General features: G+C 33.5%; 3 protein-coding genes across 7 annotated transcripts; all 3 read right to left on the bottom strand.

Annotated features, from left to right (window-relative positions):
- Window positions 1-187: 187 nt before the first annotated feature.
- LOC142546742 (uncharacterized) lies at window positions 188-3,495 on the bottom strand. Its single transcript, XM_075654622.1, has 9 exons — window positions 2,501-3,495; window positions 2,310-2,365; window positions 2,138-2,220; window positions 1,881-1,959; window positions 1,582-1,692; window positions 956-1,065; window positions 698-781; window positions 538-575; window positions 188-463 (listed from the first exon to the last, which is right to left on the bottom strand). The coding sequence occupies exons 1-9, from the start codon at window positions 3,432-3,434 to the stop codon at window positions 393-395; spliced, it is 1,566 nt and encodes a 521-aa protein (XP_075510737.1). The 5' UTR covers window positions 3,435-3,495; the 3' UTR covers window positions 188-392.
- Window positions 3,496-6,148: 2,653 nt separating this feature from the next.
- LOC142544803 (SUPPRESSOR OF GAMMA RESPONSE 1-like) lies at window positions 6,149-8,472 on the bottom strand. Of its 2 annotated transcripts, none has more exons than XM_075651839.1 (5): window positions 8,320-8,472; window positions 7,683-7,815; window positions 7,242-7,428; window positions 6,381-7,111; window positions 6,149-6,285 (listed from the first exon to the last, which is right to left on the bottom strand). In XM_075651839.1, exons 1-5 carry the CDS (start codon window positions 8,361-8,363, stop codon window positions 6,232-6,234), a joined length of 1,149 nt encoding a protein of 382 aa, XP_075507954.1. In that variant the 5' UTR covers window positions 8,364-8,472; the 3' UTR covers window positions 6,149-6,231. The 2 variants fall into 2 exon arrangements, with proteins under 2 accessions (XP_075507954.1, XP_075507955.1); XM_075651840.1 differs by having other exon boundaries at window positions 8,315-8,471.
- A 3,060-nt stretch (window positions 8,473-11,532) lies between these two features.
- LOC142546740 (putative glucose-6-phosphate 1-epimerase) lies at window positions 11,533-14,472 on the bottom strand. Of its 4 annotated transcripts, none has more exons than XM_075654621.1 (9): window positions 14,375-14,472; window positions 13,840-13,986; window positions 13,578-13,652; window positions 13,402-13,458; window positions 13,164-13,321; window positions 12,632-12,763; window positions 12,324-12,426; window positions 12,094-12,193; window positions 11,533-11,992 (listed from the first exon to the last, which is right to left on the bottom strand). In XM_075654621.1, the coding sequence occupies exons 2-9, from the start codon at window positions 13,915-13,917 to the stop codon at window positions 11,775-11,777; spliced, it is 921 nt and encodes a 306-aa protein (XP_075510736.1). In that variant the 5' UTR covers window positions 13,918-13,986; window positions 14,375-14,472; the 3' UTR covers window positions 11,533-11,774. The 4 variants fall into 4 exon arrangements, with proteins under 4 accessions (XP_075510736.1, XP_075510733.1, XP_075510735.1 ...); XM_075654618.1 differs by having other exon boundaries at window positions 13,402-13,461; window positions 14,319-14,442; XM_075654620.1 differs by having other exon boundaries at window positions 14,319-14,442.
- Between the last annotated feature and the right edge of the window lie 5,691 nt (window positions 14,473-20,163).

The raw sequence follows: 20,163 nt of genomic DNA, 5'->3' as shown, positions 1-20,163 counted from the left end.
ATGATACATTTCTTATATTTAAATATTTTGATTAATGATGTATAAGATTTTTTAAAGAAACGAAACTAAAATATATCATGTTAAAATATAATATAATAACAAAATGTATTGATTTCGAAAAATACGAAAATGGAATAAAATTATTCTTGGGTGTGTTTAAAAACATTTGTATAAAAACACGACCAAGGAAAATTCAAAATGACAGATTTGATCAGGATTCAAGGAAAATAACGAGGCAAAAGTGAAGTACAAATCCCAATACTTGTAACAATAAGCACAAGATTAAGTGAACAAGTTGCAGCTAAAAATGCATATCTATAGAAAAGGCCAATAAATATACTACACTTCTCATTCCACCGTGCACTTTTTTTCTAGCAAAAGATTTGAAGAAACTATAAATACTCTTTTGTGATGGCTTCTTCCAACTCTTGAAATTCCCACGCACTGTCCGCCAAATATTCTCCTGACAGCCGAAGAAAGAATCAATTAGCCAAACACATAGCAAAATAAAGAATGATATTAAGTAAAGAACCTTACCAATGGAATCTCTGCGCAAGGCAGTTAAGTGTGCACAGCTGCAAGTAGGAAAAAGTAACAGAAAGTTCAACTCCAATTTGATTCTAAATGTCGACAAATGAAGATTTACTAACATATTGAAAGCTAACAAGGTCAAAGAATGCTGTTTTGTGTATGCTACCTTCCCAGAGCCTTCCCAAAATCAGCACAAAGAGATCGAATGTATGTTCCTTTTGAGCAAGTTACCCGGAAAACCACATTTTGCCTGAATTCATAATATACATTTGTAAGCAAGAAGAAATAAGCAGTTTTATTAGCAGAACGAAGATATCTAACTTATGGGTGTAACATTGTGTTTAAAACATGAGAAGCACTAAAATAATGCACATAATGATAATTTAAAATGCGGGAAAAACAGAACGGAATCCAATCATGTAACCTATCTTCCAAGCTCCTTTCAACGTCGAACTGGAATACTGAAATCCTTCTTGGTGAAAGTTCAATACTTTCTCCTTTTCTGGCTTTCTCATACATCCTTTCTCCACCAACCTACCAGATAGGGACCATATCAGATTAAAGCTTCCAAAGAATATGGTATTGTTGGATTTTCAGGCTCTTGATACCAAACAATGTTAGTAATTTTAAAAGGACTTGTGTTCGCTTCAGAGAAAGGATAGTTCGTTCTCCCACATGGATTATGTTTCGATTCAATGAGAAAATACAGAATGTTATTAAAATTATTTTTCTTTCGCACACATGTAAAAAAAGTGTACTGTAAAGAATTCCTTGCAGATTTTACTCCAAAACAATTTCATAAGGTTATTGGCACATATTCTTTTCAGGTTTCGAGCATAATCATTTAGATTTTTAATATATGTGTTCCAAGAACATGCATATTCCTTATGTCAAAACTTTTAGAATTACTTATATTTATTGTCAAGCTATATAGCACACAAAAACGCAACCAAAAATGTTATTATATAATCAACAGAACTTATATAAAACCGTCATATATTACAGATTGTAATGCTCAGCACCTAAAAGCTGTTGTGGAATACATCTTACTTTAATAGCGGAGAACATCGGAGGGACTTGCCATGTTTCTCCACAAAAGGATGCGGCACTTTTCTTTATGTCATCATCCTTGATGTGTTCCCAAGGCTCGCGTTGGATGACCTGATTAATCACATATTTTCACGTTTCAAGACAAAAACAAATGTCAAAGAAAAAGAAAGAATAACATTTAATTATCTTCGTTGAGTAAAGAAAACGCAATGTCCTAATCTTTTGTTCACTAGCACATGGAAAACAGAGGACAAAAGTTATGAACTTGTGAAACATAAAACAGAATATAATGAACACACCGGTGAATCAGCATCCCAAGTTGAAGTAGCTTCTCCTAAACGGAAGATTCCATTATATCCCTTTATCATGCCTTGGTATCTGTAAGTTAAATGTCGATATTTAAAAGAAATCACCTATACCTAGTCACTAAAAAAAGTCTTCTATCAACACATCTAGTACACAAAATTATACGAAAGCTTAATTAAAAAAATTTAAAATTAGAGAACAAATCTAATATCCACATATGACAGATCTTGATACTCATGCTGTTGTTCACCTTTCAACAAACTTGGTGGCTTTACCAACGCATACAATCAATAAACCCGTAGCCATAGGATCTAGAGTTCCAGCATGCCCCACCTACCATAGGTAAACCTTTTGTGAAGTCTCAAGTATTAAGAACAGTGTGTAAGAACATATGAACTACTTGATAAAGTCTAAATAATCACCTTTTTCACTTGGACGAGGCGTCGAAGCTTTCCACAAACCGTAAATGAAGTCCACCCTGTTTACACTGATTATCAGATTGATAGTTTTCTTCCTTTCTATTTTCTTTTAAAATCAGCTAAACTAGAGAACAATTTGGTCTATTTCATAAGAACTTCAACACTTAGAAGATATCGCAGACACAAAAATTCACCTTTAGGCTTGTTCACCAAAACCACAGTCCCATTTGGACCATCCCATTTAGGCGGAAGACCAACACTTCTCGTTGAAAGAAACGGCTCTGGAATAACTATATCTCCATCATATTCATTGGGGACTTTCTTCAAACACTTGAAGAAGTCCTCTACTTTCTTCTCTGTGATATCCTCAACCTTTACATCATTTGCTTCCTTGTCGTTGTCCTCGAAAAACACCAATCCTCTATCATCCTCGTTTGCCGCTTCCACTTGTGATTTCGACACCTTCTTCTCCTTCTTGGGATTCGATTCTCCCGGCTGGAGAAACGCCTTATCGAAACACTGATCGGGAAAATACTTCTTCTCCAATTGATATACCATATTGTAATGCTTGTTTTTCTCCCAAGGATAAGCAAACGCGTCATAGAAATACAACTCTTCCTCCCTTTTATGCAATGTCCGTAGCTCCACCACCTCTTGCTTCAATTCAATATAATCACTCTGATTACCCCGGTGTCCATTCTCCTCATCCGAATCCGATCCTCCGTACATCCTTTTCCTCCTTTTGTTATAGTATTTCCTTTTAGCTTTGTCGATTGAAACCTCTCCCTTACCATCGCCCTTCTCGTGAGACAGCTTTTTATCAACCCATTCGTCGAAGCCCATGTCTTGGTCAGGTTCCGAATCTTTCGGTATGCATTTCGGTGAATTGGGTCGACGGCGGCGAGTGGGGTTCGCCGGAGGATTAGCTGGGCGGGAGATAATCATATCGTATTGGTATGGGTAAGGAGTGGCAGTGAGTGACAAGAGTCGCGCGAATGGTAGCTTCAATGGGCTTCCGAGAATGGAGCGAGCGCATAAAGAATACATGGGCTTAGGGCGGGGGAGGTGGAGGTGGAGGCGCAGGAGCTGTAGATGTGAGCGGCCGAAAAAGTGCGAGCATTTCGCCATTTTTACATCGCTTGTTAAAGCTCAGCTTACACTGGCTTCTTTCTGCCTCGGAAGATTAACAGGTTTTTTCATATTAGCACCAGTGTAAACTTTTGGTTAATTACATTTTGACCCCTCAAACCATTCTATTTTCGTACTTTCTTTCAAAATCTAAACTGGTCGACCATTCGAGCAAAATTGAACTCAAAATGGATGCATTTAGGGATATAAATCAATCAAATTGTTTGTGAGCTATTCGAAGCTCGATTCGATAAAAGCTCGTTTGAGCTCGTTTAATGAGGCTCGTTAAAATAAACAAACCAAACTCAAACTTTACAGTATTCGGCTCGTTAGCTCGTGAACATGTTCGTTGATAAGTTCATGAGTAATCTTTTAGATGAAAAAATAATAATTTTGATATTTGATTTATTGATTTTGCATATTATTTATGAAATATATAGAAAAATCTATTAAATTTATTTATTATAATAAATTTACAAATTTTAATAAGAATAATATATTTTTCTTTAAATATATAATTTACTTTTTAATTAATTTAATAAAAATTTAAATGTATAATTCATATTTATTAAGCTTGTTTAGGCTTGAATAAGCTCGTGAGCCATGCATATATTCGTTAAATAAAGCTCGAGTTCGACTTGATTATAAACGAACCAAGCTCAAACATTCAAGAGTTCGGCTCGGCTCGACTCGATTACATCCCTAGATGCATTCCACGTCGTCAAATTTTTTTAATTGTTATTTCAATTAAAAATTCATTGTTTATATTGATAAAAATACATACATTTTTTAAAAAAACTAATCTTTAAAACATATTGATATCAAGATCGAGAAATTGATCGACCGAAATATAGTTAAGTAGGGAGCTCTTTTCAGTTATAGAAAAATTTCATATTTTCCCAAATTGTTATTTCTCTCTACATAATCCTTTCTATGTTTAAGTCGGATGGTATATATATTTGGAGAAAATAAGTTAAAAAATGTTTTCGAAAAGAGAAAGAAAGTCGTTTATCATAAATAATCGTATGACACATCATACAACATATCAAGACATTTTTGTCATTTTATCACATTTTCCCTAGCAGCTCAAGAATTGCCCGAGTATTATTAACTTATTTATACATTATTTAATATGACTGACTTATTTTATATTTCGTTGGTTATTAGTTGGTTAAAAACCTTATTATATATATATATATATATTCTTACATTCAGAATTTTTGGTTAATTGAATACGAGAATTAATCTGCGTGCTCAACTTCTCTCGTACTCAGTATGGAGAACGAAGATTACACGACAATATCGACCAGTATCATTGAGGTAAAAGAGGAGAAATAAAGAATTTTAGTTAATAAATGATATTATTATTATTATTATTATTATTATTATTATATATTTCATTTATTTTCCTACAAAAAGGTTTTATCATTATATATATTTTCTTATTCTCCTCCTCTTCCTATGTGCTAATTTAAGCATCAAATGAGTGATTACGAGAGAAATCTCGACATATTAACCGATTTGTTCATGGTTTCAGACAATCAAATCACAACAAATAAAATTCAAAAATTTCAAATTCGTTTTATATAAATTTATGCAATTTTTACAATAATTATGTTAAATTTTAAGTATACATATTATGAATTTATCAGAAATATATTATATAAATCTTTCAACAAATGCAAATATATAAATCCAAGCGTAGAAGTATAATTTGATCACTTAAGTATAAGTGATCAAATTTCTTAATATTTTTCATAAAATATTAAGAAATTTCTTGATTGATGTACGTAGAATGTGGTGGCGATCGATTATTTTAAAGGTGAGAACATTGTGAATATGATTTAAAATTTAAAGATGTGAAAAAAACAAAATAAGTATAATTTGATCACTTAAGTATAAGACAATATTACTCGGTCTCGATTCGAGATGATGTATGAGCAACTCGAATTTGGTTTGAATTCATTTATATTGTATTTGGATGGATGAATTTGAAACAAGTTTTCGAATCTATAATAACTACTTTATTTATTTTAACGATGAATTCTCAATAACTACTTTATTTATTAACAAAAACTTGCGTGCGACAATCTTACGTGTCATATTTTGTGAGACATATCTCTTATTTGGTTATCAATGAATTTTTTTTTTATTTTTTATACTAAGATTATTATTTTTTATTGTGAATATCGGTAGGGTTGACTCGTCTCAGATATAAAAATTCGTGACACCGTCTCACAAGAGACCTACTCTTATTTATTTTGGACAAATCTATAAATTTCAAATCTTAAATAATTATTTTAATTGCAGTGAATTTCAAATTCATTTTAACATAAAAGTCATTTAAATGTTATACTCAAATACTCTAACAAATATAAATCTTTCAATCCGAATGGAATCTTAAGAACTTATTAACTGCAGGCAAGTAAATAATTAGTATATCTAAATTATCAGTCCTATAATTTTAGAAAGTAAATAAGCGTCAGAAATAACTGCATTTCACGATATGTTCTCAGCGACACTCCACAAGGCACAAAATTCTTAGAAAATTCATTAAATATAAACCGGAATGTTTTAAATACTTTAAACGGTTCAAGCAAGCGAAGAATGCCAAGTCCAGCTCTTGATAATTGCATCAGTTTACTAAGTAGAGAACATTTTTCTTTATTATTTTTGTCAATAATTTTCCATCATTTAATTTTTTCTCTTCATCTCTTGAATGTAGCTTCGGTACTGATCAGAAAGAAGACAAAATTGGCAATCTCATGGCCATCCAAGTGCTCGGACTCATGTTTGTCTATAGTAAACTCAGCCAATCGAACAGACTGTCTTGAGAGGCAAACTCTAAATCCTGCAGAATGTGGAAATACGCCAAAATTATGAATTTCTGCGAAACAAACATAAGGAAACATTTAACCAACTCAAGTTGTAGTATAAAGGGTATACCGAAAGATGGAAGTCCGGTAGAGTATCGAGTTCTAAGTTGTAAAGATCAGTGAATCCATAGGCAGCATTGACATGTTGCTGGCGTACATCGGTGATGTCGCTACAATCTTGAGCTAACAAGGCGTCGTCCTTTGGTCTTGGATCATTAGAATCCATCATATTGATGCATAAATGGGAATCCACTCCGTCTAAGTGAAAAGCTTGTGATTCCCCAGCCAAGCAAGTGGCATACTCGGTTTCATCATCCAACTGAGATGGTTCTTCAAGATTCTCTGCTGGAGTTTTCTGCGGCCGAGGAGGATGGGGAGCACGTATGTTTGGAGTCCTCGGAACGACCTGAACGGTCCCCAAGTCGGATTCTTCAATTACCAAGTATGTTTTTTCGATATTGCCAGTCTTCTTCTGTTGCTGATAGAAAATTTTAGAAACCACGTATTCGCCTTCCTTCTCATCTTCTTCACCTCCTATATGGTATTGATGCATGATCCAGTCACATTTGCCGGGTTTTGATCCCTTTTCCGATGTTCCATATAGAACCAAGATTTTCTTGAAACCTTTCAGAACTACATTTTCAATCACAGGCCTGGTCTTGCCAGTCTTGTGCCACCGAACACGGCACTTTGCAGAACTTTCTTCACTGTGAATTATTCTCCTGCGCTTCCGCTTACCAGTAGCATATGCATTGATAGTTCTATAGAAGAAATACACACTGCTTCCATCTTTTTTGGCACCTGAAACAATCCCAAATTATAATTTGCAAACTCCATCATGAGTTCTCTAATCTTATTGACGATCGAATATATTTGATGAAACATGAAGCAATGCAGAGAAAAGAGAGACGATCGAATAGTATTAACTCACCAGGAAGATTTTCGGGGTGAGTGTAGCATATCCCTTCGTTACCTTCCAGGGTCGGAATAAATTCGTCGATAAACTTGTGCGGTTCCGAAACCCCAACCCCACATTTTGCAGCCAAATGTTCCAACAGCTCGACATCAGATGGGTCGAACTTTACACCAGCAGGAAGCCCAGGCCAATCTTCGGAAACCTGAATGAGGTTATATAAATGTCAGTCTTACAAGAACTTACTTCATGTCAAAAAAAAACACTCCAATTTAATGTTAAACCGCAGGCCAAGTGCGTGCTATTATTTTCGATCGTCATACCGCATAGGCAACGATATCGGACAGATGATTAACGAAATACGATTTGAATTGTTGCAGTGATAATATAAGCACATGTGGATCAAAAGCTGAGTTTATTCAACGGTGATTACTCAAAAAACAAGAAAATTGAGCTTACATCAGTATTATCGATTTGGTACTGGCAATTTGGGCACTCCCTCTTTACGCCACGATCTTTTATCAGATTTTCTGCAGGCAGACCAGCATTTTTCACTTTTTTAGCAAGCCCTCTACCATCAATAAGCCAAACCCTGTACAATTCAGATACGCATCAGGAAAACTAGACTAAATAACAACTTCTCAAATCTCAATCAAAGAAGCTCAGCATTAATTTCGACATAGAAGTGAAGCACGAAACTTCAATTTAACCGCGAGGAGATCAAACGAAGCAAGACACTGACCTAGTTACTAAATGAGAGCTATAAAAATTTCCAAGTATAATTTGTCCAAAACCAAAACCCTTGTGCGCAGATATCGAATTCATACTTTGAATGAATCGCCTCATATTTGCCCCAAAACAAACAGAAATCAGTGAAAATCCGATTAAACATCCAAAGGGTCTTCTAAATGATTCAAATCGGGCGTGCATGTAAATAAATTCATACATCGCTGCTTATTAATTCACATATTCAATAATCCGAATCATGCCCAGCACTAATTACAGTCAAATTCTAAACCCATTCGTCTTTTTTTCCTATCAAAATGAAATCTTATCGATCAACAATTAAAGATCGATTTCTTATCGTATACCTAACCATGATTCAGAACAGACAAGCTCCAGCAAGAACTGAAAATGCATTCCCAGTAGCGAGGAGAGTGTGGAATACGTTCCCTTTTATCCACCCAGCTAAGCTAAGTAATTAGCGGGAAATTCCAGCTTAGATATACATGGAGAGGCTCGAAATTTCGAAGACGAGGCTCGGTAGGAGCATATTTTATAGGCATAACGCGTTTTAACAAAGGGTCCACCGTTGACCGAAGCGGACTCCGAGCCTCTGTGTCTGCAACGAAGCATTGTTGTTGCAAGAAAGCTAGATTATGTGGGGCCGTGGCAAACTTGCCCTCCAAGTTATTAATGGGAACTGCAGATTTTCGCGCTTTTACCATTTTACCCTAATGGTTTCGACTTAAATGAGGTTAGAATTGGAAATTCACCATGCTCATGATTACTAGATGAACTGGTAAGAAATCTTTAATTAGATTTTCATGGTTTGCTTGGTTCGAAATCGAAATCTAAATCATTTATGTTTCAGTATTTATATTTCGATTTGATTTGCGTTCAGATTTTTCTTTTTTTTCGATTCATTCAAAAAAAATGACAGTGCTGCTTACAAAATAATTAAATGCTATTATTCAATAATTATATCACAATACAATAAGATATTTATTTTTATTAAAATGGGGTTGGTTCTATTAAAAAAAATCAAATACTATAATTAAATTGATATATATGTTTCTATATACTTCAGCAAAAACTATAGTAAGATGGTCTCACTCTCACTCACTCTCACATATCAATTTTGTGATACAGATATCTAACCCAAAAAACTCATGAAAACATATTATTTTTTCAATCAAATAATTTTTTATGGTAATTATGGATCTGATCGACCCGTTTCAGAGATATAAATCTGTGAGGTCGTCTCACAAAAAAAACTAACTCATAAACTTGAGACATTAACATTTAAGATTGGTTTATGGCTTAGGTTACGATTTTGAATTTGATTTCTTATTTTTTAAGATTTTAAACAAAAATATATGCCATCAACTTTGTTTGTAATTTATTTTGAGCTAACTTGTGGTCGGATCGATCTTTTGTTTACACGGTAAAAGTAATTGGCCATATTTGTGATAATACTCTTGGAAACAGTTTTTGAAATTATATTTTCGGTAGTCGAAGAGGAAAATATTTTAGTTGTCTTTTTTATGAGACTTTTTTTTAAACTGTAAACGTCATATTACATATATACGGAATTATTTATTTAATAATATATGAATATTATAAGATTTAAAAATATAGGAATTTGACTGATTAAGATAATAATACATACAAGTAATGTATTTATATTTATAACTGATTAAATAAAAGTAATTATTAGTACAAGGACTATGAAAGTGACATTAAAACATATTTTTCATTAAAAAATTTGCAATTATTTTATTTTTGGATGTTTTTTATGAAGTTTTTACAAAATAAAAGAAAACTAAAAAATATGAAGGTACGAGGGTCTTTCGAGTTTAAAGAGATTACCGAGAAACATCTTCATGATTTTCACCTTGGCGTTCCCTGTAAAATAATAGTAATACTTCAGTCTTTTTCGTTTTTGACATCAAATAATTCCCAAATTAAAAATGAATATTATTATTTAGTTTTATTTTCCTTTTGCAAATATAATTTGTAGAGTAGGTCTCTTATAAGACGGTCTCACGAATCTTTATCTGTGAGACGAGTCAACCTTACCGATATTCACAATAAAAAATAATATTCTTAGCATAAAAAGTAATACTTTTTAATGGATGACCCAAATAAGATATTCGTATCACAAAATACGACATGTGACACCTTCTCACACAAGTTTTTACCTAGTTAGTGTCAGTGCATGATACACATATGTTGCATGTGCATAGAATCTGAACATTATTTATAATTAAAAGTTATTTTTGTAAATTTTAATTTAATTATAATTTTTGTTTACATGTTAGGATAATAAGAGCGAAAATAGAATGTTTCAATGTGAGAAGTTTTTAAGGCTAACAATTTACCATTTTTGTACATTAATTATTAAATATCTTGAGAGAATGGTAAGGATAAATTTGGACATCCATTGAAATAATCAAATACCAAATATGGTTTCTCTAATCTCTTCAACTTTATTTTAGAATAATGATGGTATCATATTTTACCAAAACTATGTAATAAACACAAAATTAGAGAGCTTGAATAATAATATAGCTATTGTCCAAATATTTTCAAGTTGAAAATAAATAAGTCTGCGTAATACATATTACGTGATAAAATACTTGATGATTATGGATTTTTAACTAATTATATTTTAAAGAAATTTATTTCATTGAAAAATTTATATGATAAGGTCGCTTATCAAGTGATGTTATTGTATGTGCTGTGTGCGAAGCCTTGAGCATGAACAAGCGATACAGGAAAACAATATCCCTTAGGTTCAGGAAATATAAAAAAGAACCCCTAAATTTCTGAAGCAGGGTTCGTATTTAAACATTCTAAATTTTTACGTCACATATATGTATAAAATTGTATTGAATTTCGCATTACATGGACAATAGGGGAAGACGTGTGTATATTTTGGATCAAAGGATTTCAAGATTGTCTCAATCTATTGCACGGGTAATTTAAATTAATTTTTTTTGAAAACTATTGGGTTAAACGGATTGATTTGAAACTTCTTCATTTATTTATTTTTATTGTGTCATATAAACGATGGATTTCATAATCTTATATGACTAGGGTTTATCTTGGTTGATTCATGTGAAATCCATTGATTGAAAATTTATTCGTTGTTTATCTAACTTAAACAAAAAAATTAATTTTATCTTCTTGCTAATTTACACACAAATATTTGAATTTCATCGTGATTAATATAATGATAATATCATCCAAATGTATATAAGGTAATCCAAAATGAACGAGGTGAGGTGAGGTGAGGTGAGGTGAGGTGAGCGACCATCTCCAATCCCAAATTCAGGTTTTATTCGTAGGGTATGACAAAGTAAGCCAGTGATTATAGAGAAACGATCAATTCAACTAGCATAAATGTTATTTACGCACAAATGCATTTAATTTTATTCAAGCCTAAAATATTAATAACTTGATGGAATTTGCTCCATGAGAATTCATCAGCTCATTGATTAGTCATCAAAGCAGGAGCAATCAGCTGACTGATTAGTCACCAAAGCATTCACCCACATCAAACATGATTTTGGGATTCAAAAAGTTGCTAAAAAGAAAATCGTTCGTAGCTGCAATTACTACTACTAATAATAATTATTCATTACAATAAAACAAACAAAGGACGGAGGCAACTCCATGAACAACATGCGAAAAACAATTCAACAGCTAACATTCCCAAGCATACCCCTAAAATTTGCAATGTGCAAAGCAATAAATTATTGTTTGCACAAGGAAAAAGTGAAATCACATTCTACAGAACGCAGAGTGCTAAGCTATGGAAAACCTTTATTCAGCTGAAACAAGAACTCTCCGTGGATCCAGCTGACCACTACAATAACTTGACAAGACAGTCGACAGCTCTTGTCGACCCTTCCATTCTTCAAAAGGTTTCAAAACAATAGGAGCTTCTATGGCAGCAGAATTCACACATAACATTGTGTTGTAATCCTCATCACCAAAATCAGGGAGAGCCTTTGCTTTTTTGTCCCAAGGGTTCCATACAACTGTGCATGATGAACATGTTTTACAATGGTATGTTGGAACTGATGCAAAATCTTCAGAGCATGACAATGAAGTGCAAATAAGATATCATAAATGACAAAACCTGCATCTGGCAAGCCATCTTTGCGTAGGACAAGGGTTCTTTTCTTCTCGTGATCTATCACGGCTATCTTAGTCGGCGTGCTCAAATACACCCGGTCAATCTATAAAATAACAAACAAGTGGAAAAGTTTCCTTTTTGTAAGTTTGAAATTCAAATTTAAAAAGGGTGTGCATGAAAAAAAGAGTATTGAACAAAAAATCAGAAGCAAAAGGTGATATATAACAAGTTACCTCGCCATCAAAGGTAATTGCATCTGCCTGCTCAGTGAATCTCTCTTTTTGTAATAAGTTATCAAAGTAGTCGAGTGTCTCCAAGCCCTCGACACGCACTTCACTGCAAATCAAACAGCATCACGCAACCTATCTGAAAGGGTAGTAAAGTGTCTAGCAAATTAAGATTTAAAAAGGGAAATGAAAAATCAAATTTCTCACCAACTTGATTAAAAATGTGCGACTGAGACATGGACCCACTAGACCAGAAATCAACAAAAGATAAAGAAAATAGCAAGAAGATAGCTAGCAAAGGTAACGAGGCAAACCTGATGTCAGATACCGACAGGTAATTGCACAACACAAATGTAAAGGAGAAGGGCTTGTTATCAGTATTACGCACGCGAGGTATCAGGGTGAGCTTGCCAGCAGTTAGAGAGATGCGCAAGCGCAACTCAAATCTGTAAAAAGGATCAGAACTAGATTGAAATCTTTTAATATTGCAGTATAATATAGAGAACTGTAATGATCTGGTTCTCCTTGTTATGTGACACTGCCAACTACAGAATAGAAACAAACATACCCACTACTTTGCCTTACTTGTTATCAATTCCAATTTCTATAGCTTCTATGAATCTTTTATGCCAAAGAAACCCAAGCATGATCCAAATCTATGATAATATTTTTTTTCTCATCCAATTTCGTAATTTAAATTGGCTTTACAAACTACTCAAAGACCTCAACTTTTAAACTCCGTAAACAGAAAAAGTATATAGTGGGATTAGCTGTACAATTTTCGATCCTGCATGCATTAGGTGTGATTATTTACTAATAGAGGTGTCACATCATTTGCGTCTTTACCTGTGCGGCCAAATCTTCAGATCATCTTCAGTGGACTCCAGCATAAGATCCACAGTTGACTGATTGCTGGCCGGGGGCAAAGGCGAAGGAGAACTGTCCAGGGACCATAATCGAGTGCTTGCAAATCCATGTTGCTCCAGTGAACTAGAGTTTGTGAACTAAAAAATGCAGACACATTATAAGAATACAAAACAACATAAGATGGTCCTGTCAAATTTACAAGGTTATTGAGTCTCACCTGTGGGAAGTTTATGTGTATACCACTCCTGATGGCTTTAGAAGACCTCCGCACAGCCTGCTAAACAGAATAAAATCAAATGTGTCATGGAAATTAAACATTTTCAGTATTTAATTTATGATCACAAAAGGTATATCATCTTGCTTACTCGGATCACATAAAGATAACAGGTTTACCTTACTGCTCATGAAGATCATCTCCTCCCTTCGTTCATTCTTCCAAGATACAACCTGGCCGCCATGCAAAAGCACCTGCAGCAATAGATTATAGATCATTTACATTTCTTCCTAATCCTCATCTAGAATTCCGTACTGGGATCAAATCAGAAGTAAGGTAAGCTGTGTGACCATCAAGACAATTCCTCGGTGAAATGGTCCATAACAGCGAGCAAAATGCAGGGAAATCGTAAAATAGCCACAAAATTGAAAGATCGCAAACCTCGGCACTTGAGCCAGAGGGCTCCGACAAAACAATCCTCGGCGATCCATCGCCCTCCTGAACAATATTCACCGGCATTTTGCTTTTTCTCAATTTCTCTCTCAAATTGCTCACAATTGGGCGTATTTTTCCTTTCCTCCACTCCAGCTACACACAAATACACGAAAATCAAGCCAGAATAACAAAACACAGAAATTAATTTGTGGACAGGGAACAACCACCACAGAAAAAGATACCGTAAACGCAATGCAAGCAAATAATCGATAAAAAGGGATAAATAACAAATACATAGTTCATTAAAAAAAACACAAATGAAATCAATCATACTTTTGGCGTTAAAAAATAAGATCAAACGATTAATCTAATAAAATATCTGCTTCGATTGTGATTAACAGGCCACGATCGTCTCGAGATCATGACAGGTTGCAATTATATACAGCATTAGAGCACAAATTCCAACGAATTAAAAAAAAACTCACAACAATGGAATCGGTAGTCGATTTCGTCCAAACCAAAGAGAATCGGAATCGCGAACCTCAGAAACCTTTTGAAGCGATTGGATTCTACTTCTGCGGTGAGAATGGTGTCCTTTTCTGGGCCTACGTCTTGAATTTTTATTTTGGATTTGGGCCTCTAATTGTAGTCCTTGAATTGGGGCCGCACACGTAAGCGAATTAAATGTAGACGGCGACACGTCATCGATTCAGTGATTTGATTGATATATATGATGGTGGTCGTGCATATTTTTTTTAGGACGAAAAATAAATTTTATTTTTTTATTAGATAAATTTATATCTATCGAATTATATATATTTTTAAAAATATTTATTTTCTACGTGTATTTTAAATTTTATTATGTGACCTTTATTTTCTCTATTTTAGTTTTCATCAATTTCAAACATAATTTCATTTTTGCTATATTTTTAAATTTAAATAATTCTCATCAACGTTATGCAAACAAATTAAAGACAACAATTAATATTTGCCATTTTTTATTTCTTGAAAACATATTTCAAAATACGTATAGTTCATCAAAACTTATAGTTAATAGTACAATATAATTTCAATTATTCAAACCATACAATACATAAACGCGACAAACGATCACTCTTTTAACAATAACAATTATTGTACTCAGCGAAAAAATCATCCATTTACATGGACACACGATATCTTTTGAATTTCTTCTCATCACCACAATATTAATGGTTTCTTAACTAAATTTACTAAAACTTGTATGTTATTGGATAATGTATTGATTTTTGAAAAAGAAAAGCAAAAAAGTGATGTGACACCATAATTCAAATAAATAAATATATCCAGCCACAATGCATGACCTTCATAGCGTTGCATGCAATTATTCTTTTATTTATTCCATTCGGTTGATGTCTATGAGAATAAATTGACGACTAGAAGTATCCCCTGAATAAACAAACAAAAGATTGACTCAAAAAAAATAAACAAATAAGAAGGAATTCTCATAGTTGTATTTTGGCATTTGGAACATCCTCTAGTGCCCAATAATGTTCGAGTAGGTCTCTTGTGAGATAGTTTCACGAATATTTATCTGTGAGACGGGTCAATCCTACCGATATTCACAATAAAAAGTAATACTCTTAACATAAAAAATAATATTTTTTCATGGATGACCCAAATAAGATATCTGTCTCACAAAATATAATTCGTTAGACCGTCTCACACAAGTTTTCGTCATAATTGTTCCCCACCCACCCTATGACATTTTCTTCAAAATATTTAAATATTTTTGTTTCATTTTAGTTTTTTTATATATATAAAATTTATTCATTTTAGCATATATATATATATATATATGTGCTCCCGGTGTATTTTGGGAACGAGTACACGAATAGCCTCACAAACTTGGGCTTCCGCAGATAGAGTGCGAGTTTGAATGTATTGTATATCTTTTGTTTTTTATGGTGAAAAAAAAATACCTATACCTAATAAATAAATAACTGGATTGCTAATTTTATTCAGGTGCTAGATTGTTCAGTGCAGTTAATAGTAAGTTTTGCTTGAGTAGGAGGATCATAGTGTTGGATTTGATGTTTGCCGACTTGGGAAATGTTTGTTTTTATCAAGTTCAGAATTTTAATTTTGTTAAAATTTGATGTTCTTCAATTGAGTTTGATTCTGGGTAAAAAATTGATAAATTTTTTAATGCACTATTGTTATACCTTGAAAAAATTATGTTCATTTTTGTGAATGGGTTCTTGTATGTCGTGACTATTATTTTACGTTCTCGCCACGTATGCATTTTGATACTCCTATAAAGGTCCGGGTTAATGGTGACCCATTTCCGGGTTAATGATGACCCGGGTTATCGGTTGAATAGCCCGGATCAGAAGCCAGCTGTCCGGGCACTTCTTCTCCACCCGGTTTCTCATATAGGTACCCAGGTAACCAACTACCCAGGCCACCTCGAGAATTGCACCACACTCGAGTGTGATCGATACAGACAGTCTAATCCGTCAGAACCACTTGGGTTTGGAGTGTCCGAGAAGTCATCAGAAGCTAGTATGATAAACCGACTTAGTAGGTGGTGTGGTAATCAAGGTAACTACCCATTTTTCCACTATAAATAGCAGGTATTAAAGTCATTTAATGATTCTGAAATCTTTGAACTAAAAGCACTTACATATTTCCTCTCAAATATTGTTTGTGTTCATAAAAAAGCCTGCTGACTTAAGCATCGGAGTGGCCACGCCGGACATCCCTCCGGCACCCATTCGCGAGTTACTTTCTTGTCTACAGGTATTGATCCAAGCCATTATCTTCATTCAAATTCCCAAACATTATAAATTATTGATTTGGTCCGTTGGAGCCCCGTACCCGGCTCACCCATTTTAACGAGATCACATCACATTTTTTGCTAGTTTTTTTGCTAGTATTAATAAAGGGTGAGTCCTTTAGTAACAGATTTTTTTTGGTTAAGCCATATTTTTTCCCAATCTTACCCTCGGCTCCTACAGGATAAAATCATCTATTAGGAATAGTGTACACCAATATCTTCTTGTCTGTTACACCAATATTTCCTTGCTATGTGTTTATTTCCCAACTCCATCAACGTTCGATGTCTCTCTCCACCAAATACATAGGAAGAGATTCAGTGTAACACATGTAGGCAATTATTGAGATAGTTGGAGGAAAAGATGTTGGGGGAAAATTTGATGAAGTATATAAATAGATATCTCTCCCCTCATTTAATATCATCATATTTTTAAGTTATTTTCTCATCTCAATACATTTTTGTTTGAATGTAATGTTCTAAAATATTTGTGAGATATTTTGTTATCCCGTACTAATAGAATGTTTAAGTTCTCTTTGGAAACACAACAAGTTATTTGTTGTATAACATAAAATATTATAGTGTAATTTCTTTTTATCTTGCCCGTAGTTTTTTGTCTAATAATTTTTATGTATTTTTCACGTAAATCTCTATGTCTAATTTTCTTTCACTTGGCTATAGATGACGAAGCACCGTCAAATATCTTTGAGATAAAAATGACAAAAATTATTTGACATACTGTGACAAAGATGTACAAAGTCAAGTCATTATACAATAAGATTTTCCTTAAGAGAATGTTTTATACTATTCGGATGGCAGAATCCTCATCAATGGCCTATCATATCAAATACTATATTTGTCCAACTCACTTCTATGAAGCATAAATATAGGAAAAAAACATGTGGAGCTTCTACTTCAAAGTCTACCAATTTATATAATCAACTTATCATCGATTTAACCAACAATATCCTCACAGACTTTTTAAATTTCGACGATGTCTTAACTACGGTTCTCAGATAAGAAAGTTAATGCAAGAACAAGGATGATAGGTTTGTAATTTCAAAGCATGCAGAGGTTTTACCGATGATAAGAGAAAGATTTATGGACCGTGACTCTAGTAGGAGCCAAATGCGAGGTAGATAAAAGTCAAGAAGTAAAAAAAAAAATATTTACTGCTTTAAATGTAATGATAAATGAAACTTCAAGAAAGAGTGTACGGGTATAGAGAAGGGTTCTCAAGGAAATGTGGCCAATATTTCAGGCAATAGTTAAATATTATTTAGCGAACAACAACAGTTGCAGAGACATACACAATTTTTGTGACACGTGGATTATGGATTCCAGAGCTACATGGCACATGACGTCTCAGAGAGAATGGTTCGATCATTATGAACCAGTCTCATGAGGATCTGTATTAATGAGAAATGATCATACTATGGAAATCGATGGGATCATTATATCAAAATAAAAATGTTTTATATCATCATTCGCATCATACATGAATCCTACATGAGGTACAACATGTGAAGTGGCTGACAAAAAATATTTTGTCTGCATTTTAATCAATTTCCACAAAATAATGTAATTAAATGCTCAATTTATTGTTAATTTTTTTTATAAGTATATGGTTAAAAAAATTTCTTCGAGATATAAACGTGCGTTTAATAACGTAATTATAAATTTTAACAAATATATTTGTCCTTTATTAACATGATTTTGAAAAAAAAATGACAAATTAATTACATGACTAAATTGATTCAATATAAACATAATTAAAATCGGCATTTCCCCCAAAAAAATATACCTTTTTATATTTTGATGGATGTGAAATTAGAAAACTTATGGTCGATTAATAATTCAAATATACTCAAGTTACATGTAAATTGTATATTGAATTCACATGGTAATCATATTTTATGGCATGAGTTTTATCCGTGTAAAATATGACATGAGGATATGCCCTTTTATACTTTTGTGCCGCCGGCTAGGTCTTCAAACAGAAGCCACAACTAATTCCTTAATGTTAGGTTATTTTCTTTATTTTGACTTTAAATACTCGGCCATAGCCTAGACACTATGGTTGACCTGCACCACTAATAATAATAATATTTCATTCGTCTCAAATATATAATAATATTTATTATGCTATTTTAGTAATAATATGCTTCTATTTAATTTGAATTCTTAGAATTATTTTAGTTTCTTAAACACTCACTAAATAAGGATAAAATACTATTGGAGTAATAATACTAATCATTCATGCCTTTGTATGTGGACGTATAATTTCTCACTGAAGAATTACAAAAGATGCATAAAATATATCATCAGCATTTCATTTAGGACCAAGAAAGTACTCCATTGTTACTAAATATAAGGAGAAAATATTTGTATTCACTAAGAACTCAAGAGAAGAAGACAAATAACAAACAAAATAATATAACGAAAAATAAATTATTTAAAATAAATATGTGAAAACATGAATGTGACGCTAGGGGCCGAAGAGAACGGGGGGTGACGCAAGGGGGCGTGTGAAAGAGAACATAAGCACGCCAAAAAGACTCATCTTGGTACAGTGCTAACAATCGTCGAATACGGGGCATTACATTTGATATAAGATTCGATCCTCTTTTAGTACGGTGTGGTACGGGGACAAACCAAGCGAAAACTGGTGGGTATGTGACGCCCTGGGGCCGAAGAGGGCGGAGGATAATCGTCGATGCCATGAAGTTGTACGGATAATGAGCGGCTCTTGGCATGCTTCTAGGCTAAGAGAACATGAATGAACTGATCTCGTACTACAATGAGAGGGATTCTCAAACTGTTCAAGTATGAAACTGTGCAGTTGAGAAGTGTTTCATATCAAGAAGGTTCATATTCTTTTCGGAAGCTCATTACATAAAAACTCCATGTTGGAGAAAAACCCATAAACCACGGAATCTATCACGCTAAATCAATAAGAATTTGACTGAAAACTTAAGTGGAAGCGTACCTGAAGCCATAATCCTGAATTCTTTAGAACGTGTCTTGATCTTCCAGATCTACGCGCTCTTTCCTTGAGAGAATTCTTTAGTTTCTCTTCAGAACTATTTTCTTAATGGGGGAGAGAATAATGAAAGTGATTACGCGAGATCTGGGGACCATGACCCATGTATATAGATAATGTTTATCATTATCTTCTGATATTTATGTTTTAGCCCATCATAAAAACAGAAATTACATTTATGCCTCTACACATTAAAGGCCCACAAGCTATTAGATACATTAAAGCCCAATAACCCGAAACCTTAATTGACCACTTTATTTTGGGCTTAATAGACAACCCACAACACATAATTATTCATATATAAGCTCATATAAATAAAATTGATCCAACAATCCAAAGCTAAGCGTACATGACTTGATGCAATTATAGGATGTGTGGACCACTGGAAAATTTCTTATGATGCATGTGAGTGATTACATAAACACGCTGTAAAAACTCGTCTTAATACAATGATGAAAATCTTCGAATTTAG

This window comes from Primulina tabacum, chromosome 5 (genome assembly GCF_025594145.1).
Source record: "Primulina tabacum isolate GXHZ01 chromosome 5, ASM2559414v2, whole genome shotgun sequence".
In the NCBI taxonomy this organism is placed as follows: Eukaryota; Viridiplantae; Streptophyta; class Magnoliopsida; order Lamiales; family Gesneriaceae; genus Primulina; species Primulina tabacum.
The sequence above is the reverse complement of the archived record's forward strand: the minus strand, read 5'-3'. Positions and strand labels throughout refer to the sequence as shown.

Excerpts from the sequence above, each read along its gene's own strand:
- LOC142546742 (XM_075654622.1), bottom strand. The coding sequence starts at position 3,434 with ATGGCGAAATGCTCGCACTTTTTCGGCCGCTCACATCTACAGCTCCTG. Across the intron at positions 2,366-2,500 it reads TTTGGTGAACAAGCCTAAAG|GGTGGACTTCATTTACGGTT; the intron begins GTGAATTTTTGT and ends CAGTGTAAACAG. Across the intron at positions 576-697 it reads TTTGGGAAGGCTCTGGGAAG|CTGTGCACACTTAACTGCCT; the intron begins GTAGCATACACA and ends TCCTACTTGCAG.
- LOC142546740 (XM_075654618.1), bottom strand. The coding sequence starts at position 13,917 with ATGCCGGTGAATATTGTTCAGGAGGGCGATGGATCGCCGAGGATTGTT. Across the intron at positions 12,764-13,163 it reads CTGAAGATTTGGCCGCACAG|ATTTGAGTTGCGCTTGCGCA; the intron begins GTAAAGACGCAA and ends TCCTTTTTACAG. Across the intron at positions 12,194-12,323 it reads CAATTACCTTTGATGGCGAG|ATTGACCGGGTGTATTTGAG; the intron begins GTAACTTGTTAT and ends GTTATTTTATAG.
- LOC142544803 (XM_075651839.1), bottom strand. The coding sequence starts at position 8,363 with ATGCATTTTCAGTTCTTGCTGGAGCTTGTCTGTTCTGAATCATG. Across the intron at positions 7,429-7,682 it reads ACCAAATCGATAATACTGAT|GTTTCCGAAGATTGGCCTGG; the intron begins GTAAGCTCAATT and ends AACCTCATTCAG. Across the intron at positions 7,112-7,241 it reads TCACCCCGAAAATCTTCCTG|GTGCCAAAAAAGATGGAAGC; the intron begins GTGAGTTAATAC and ends GGATTGTTTCAG.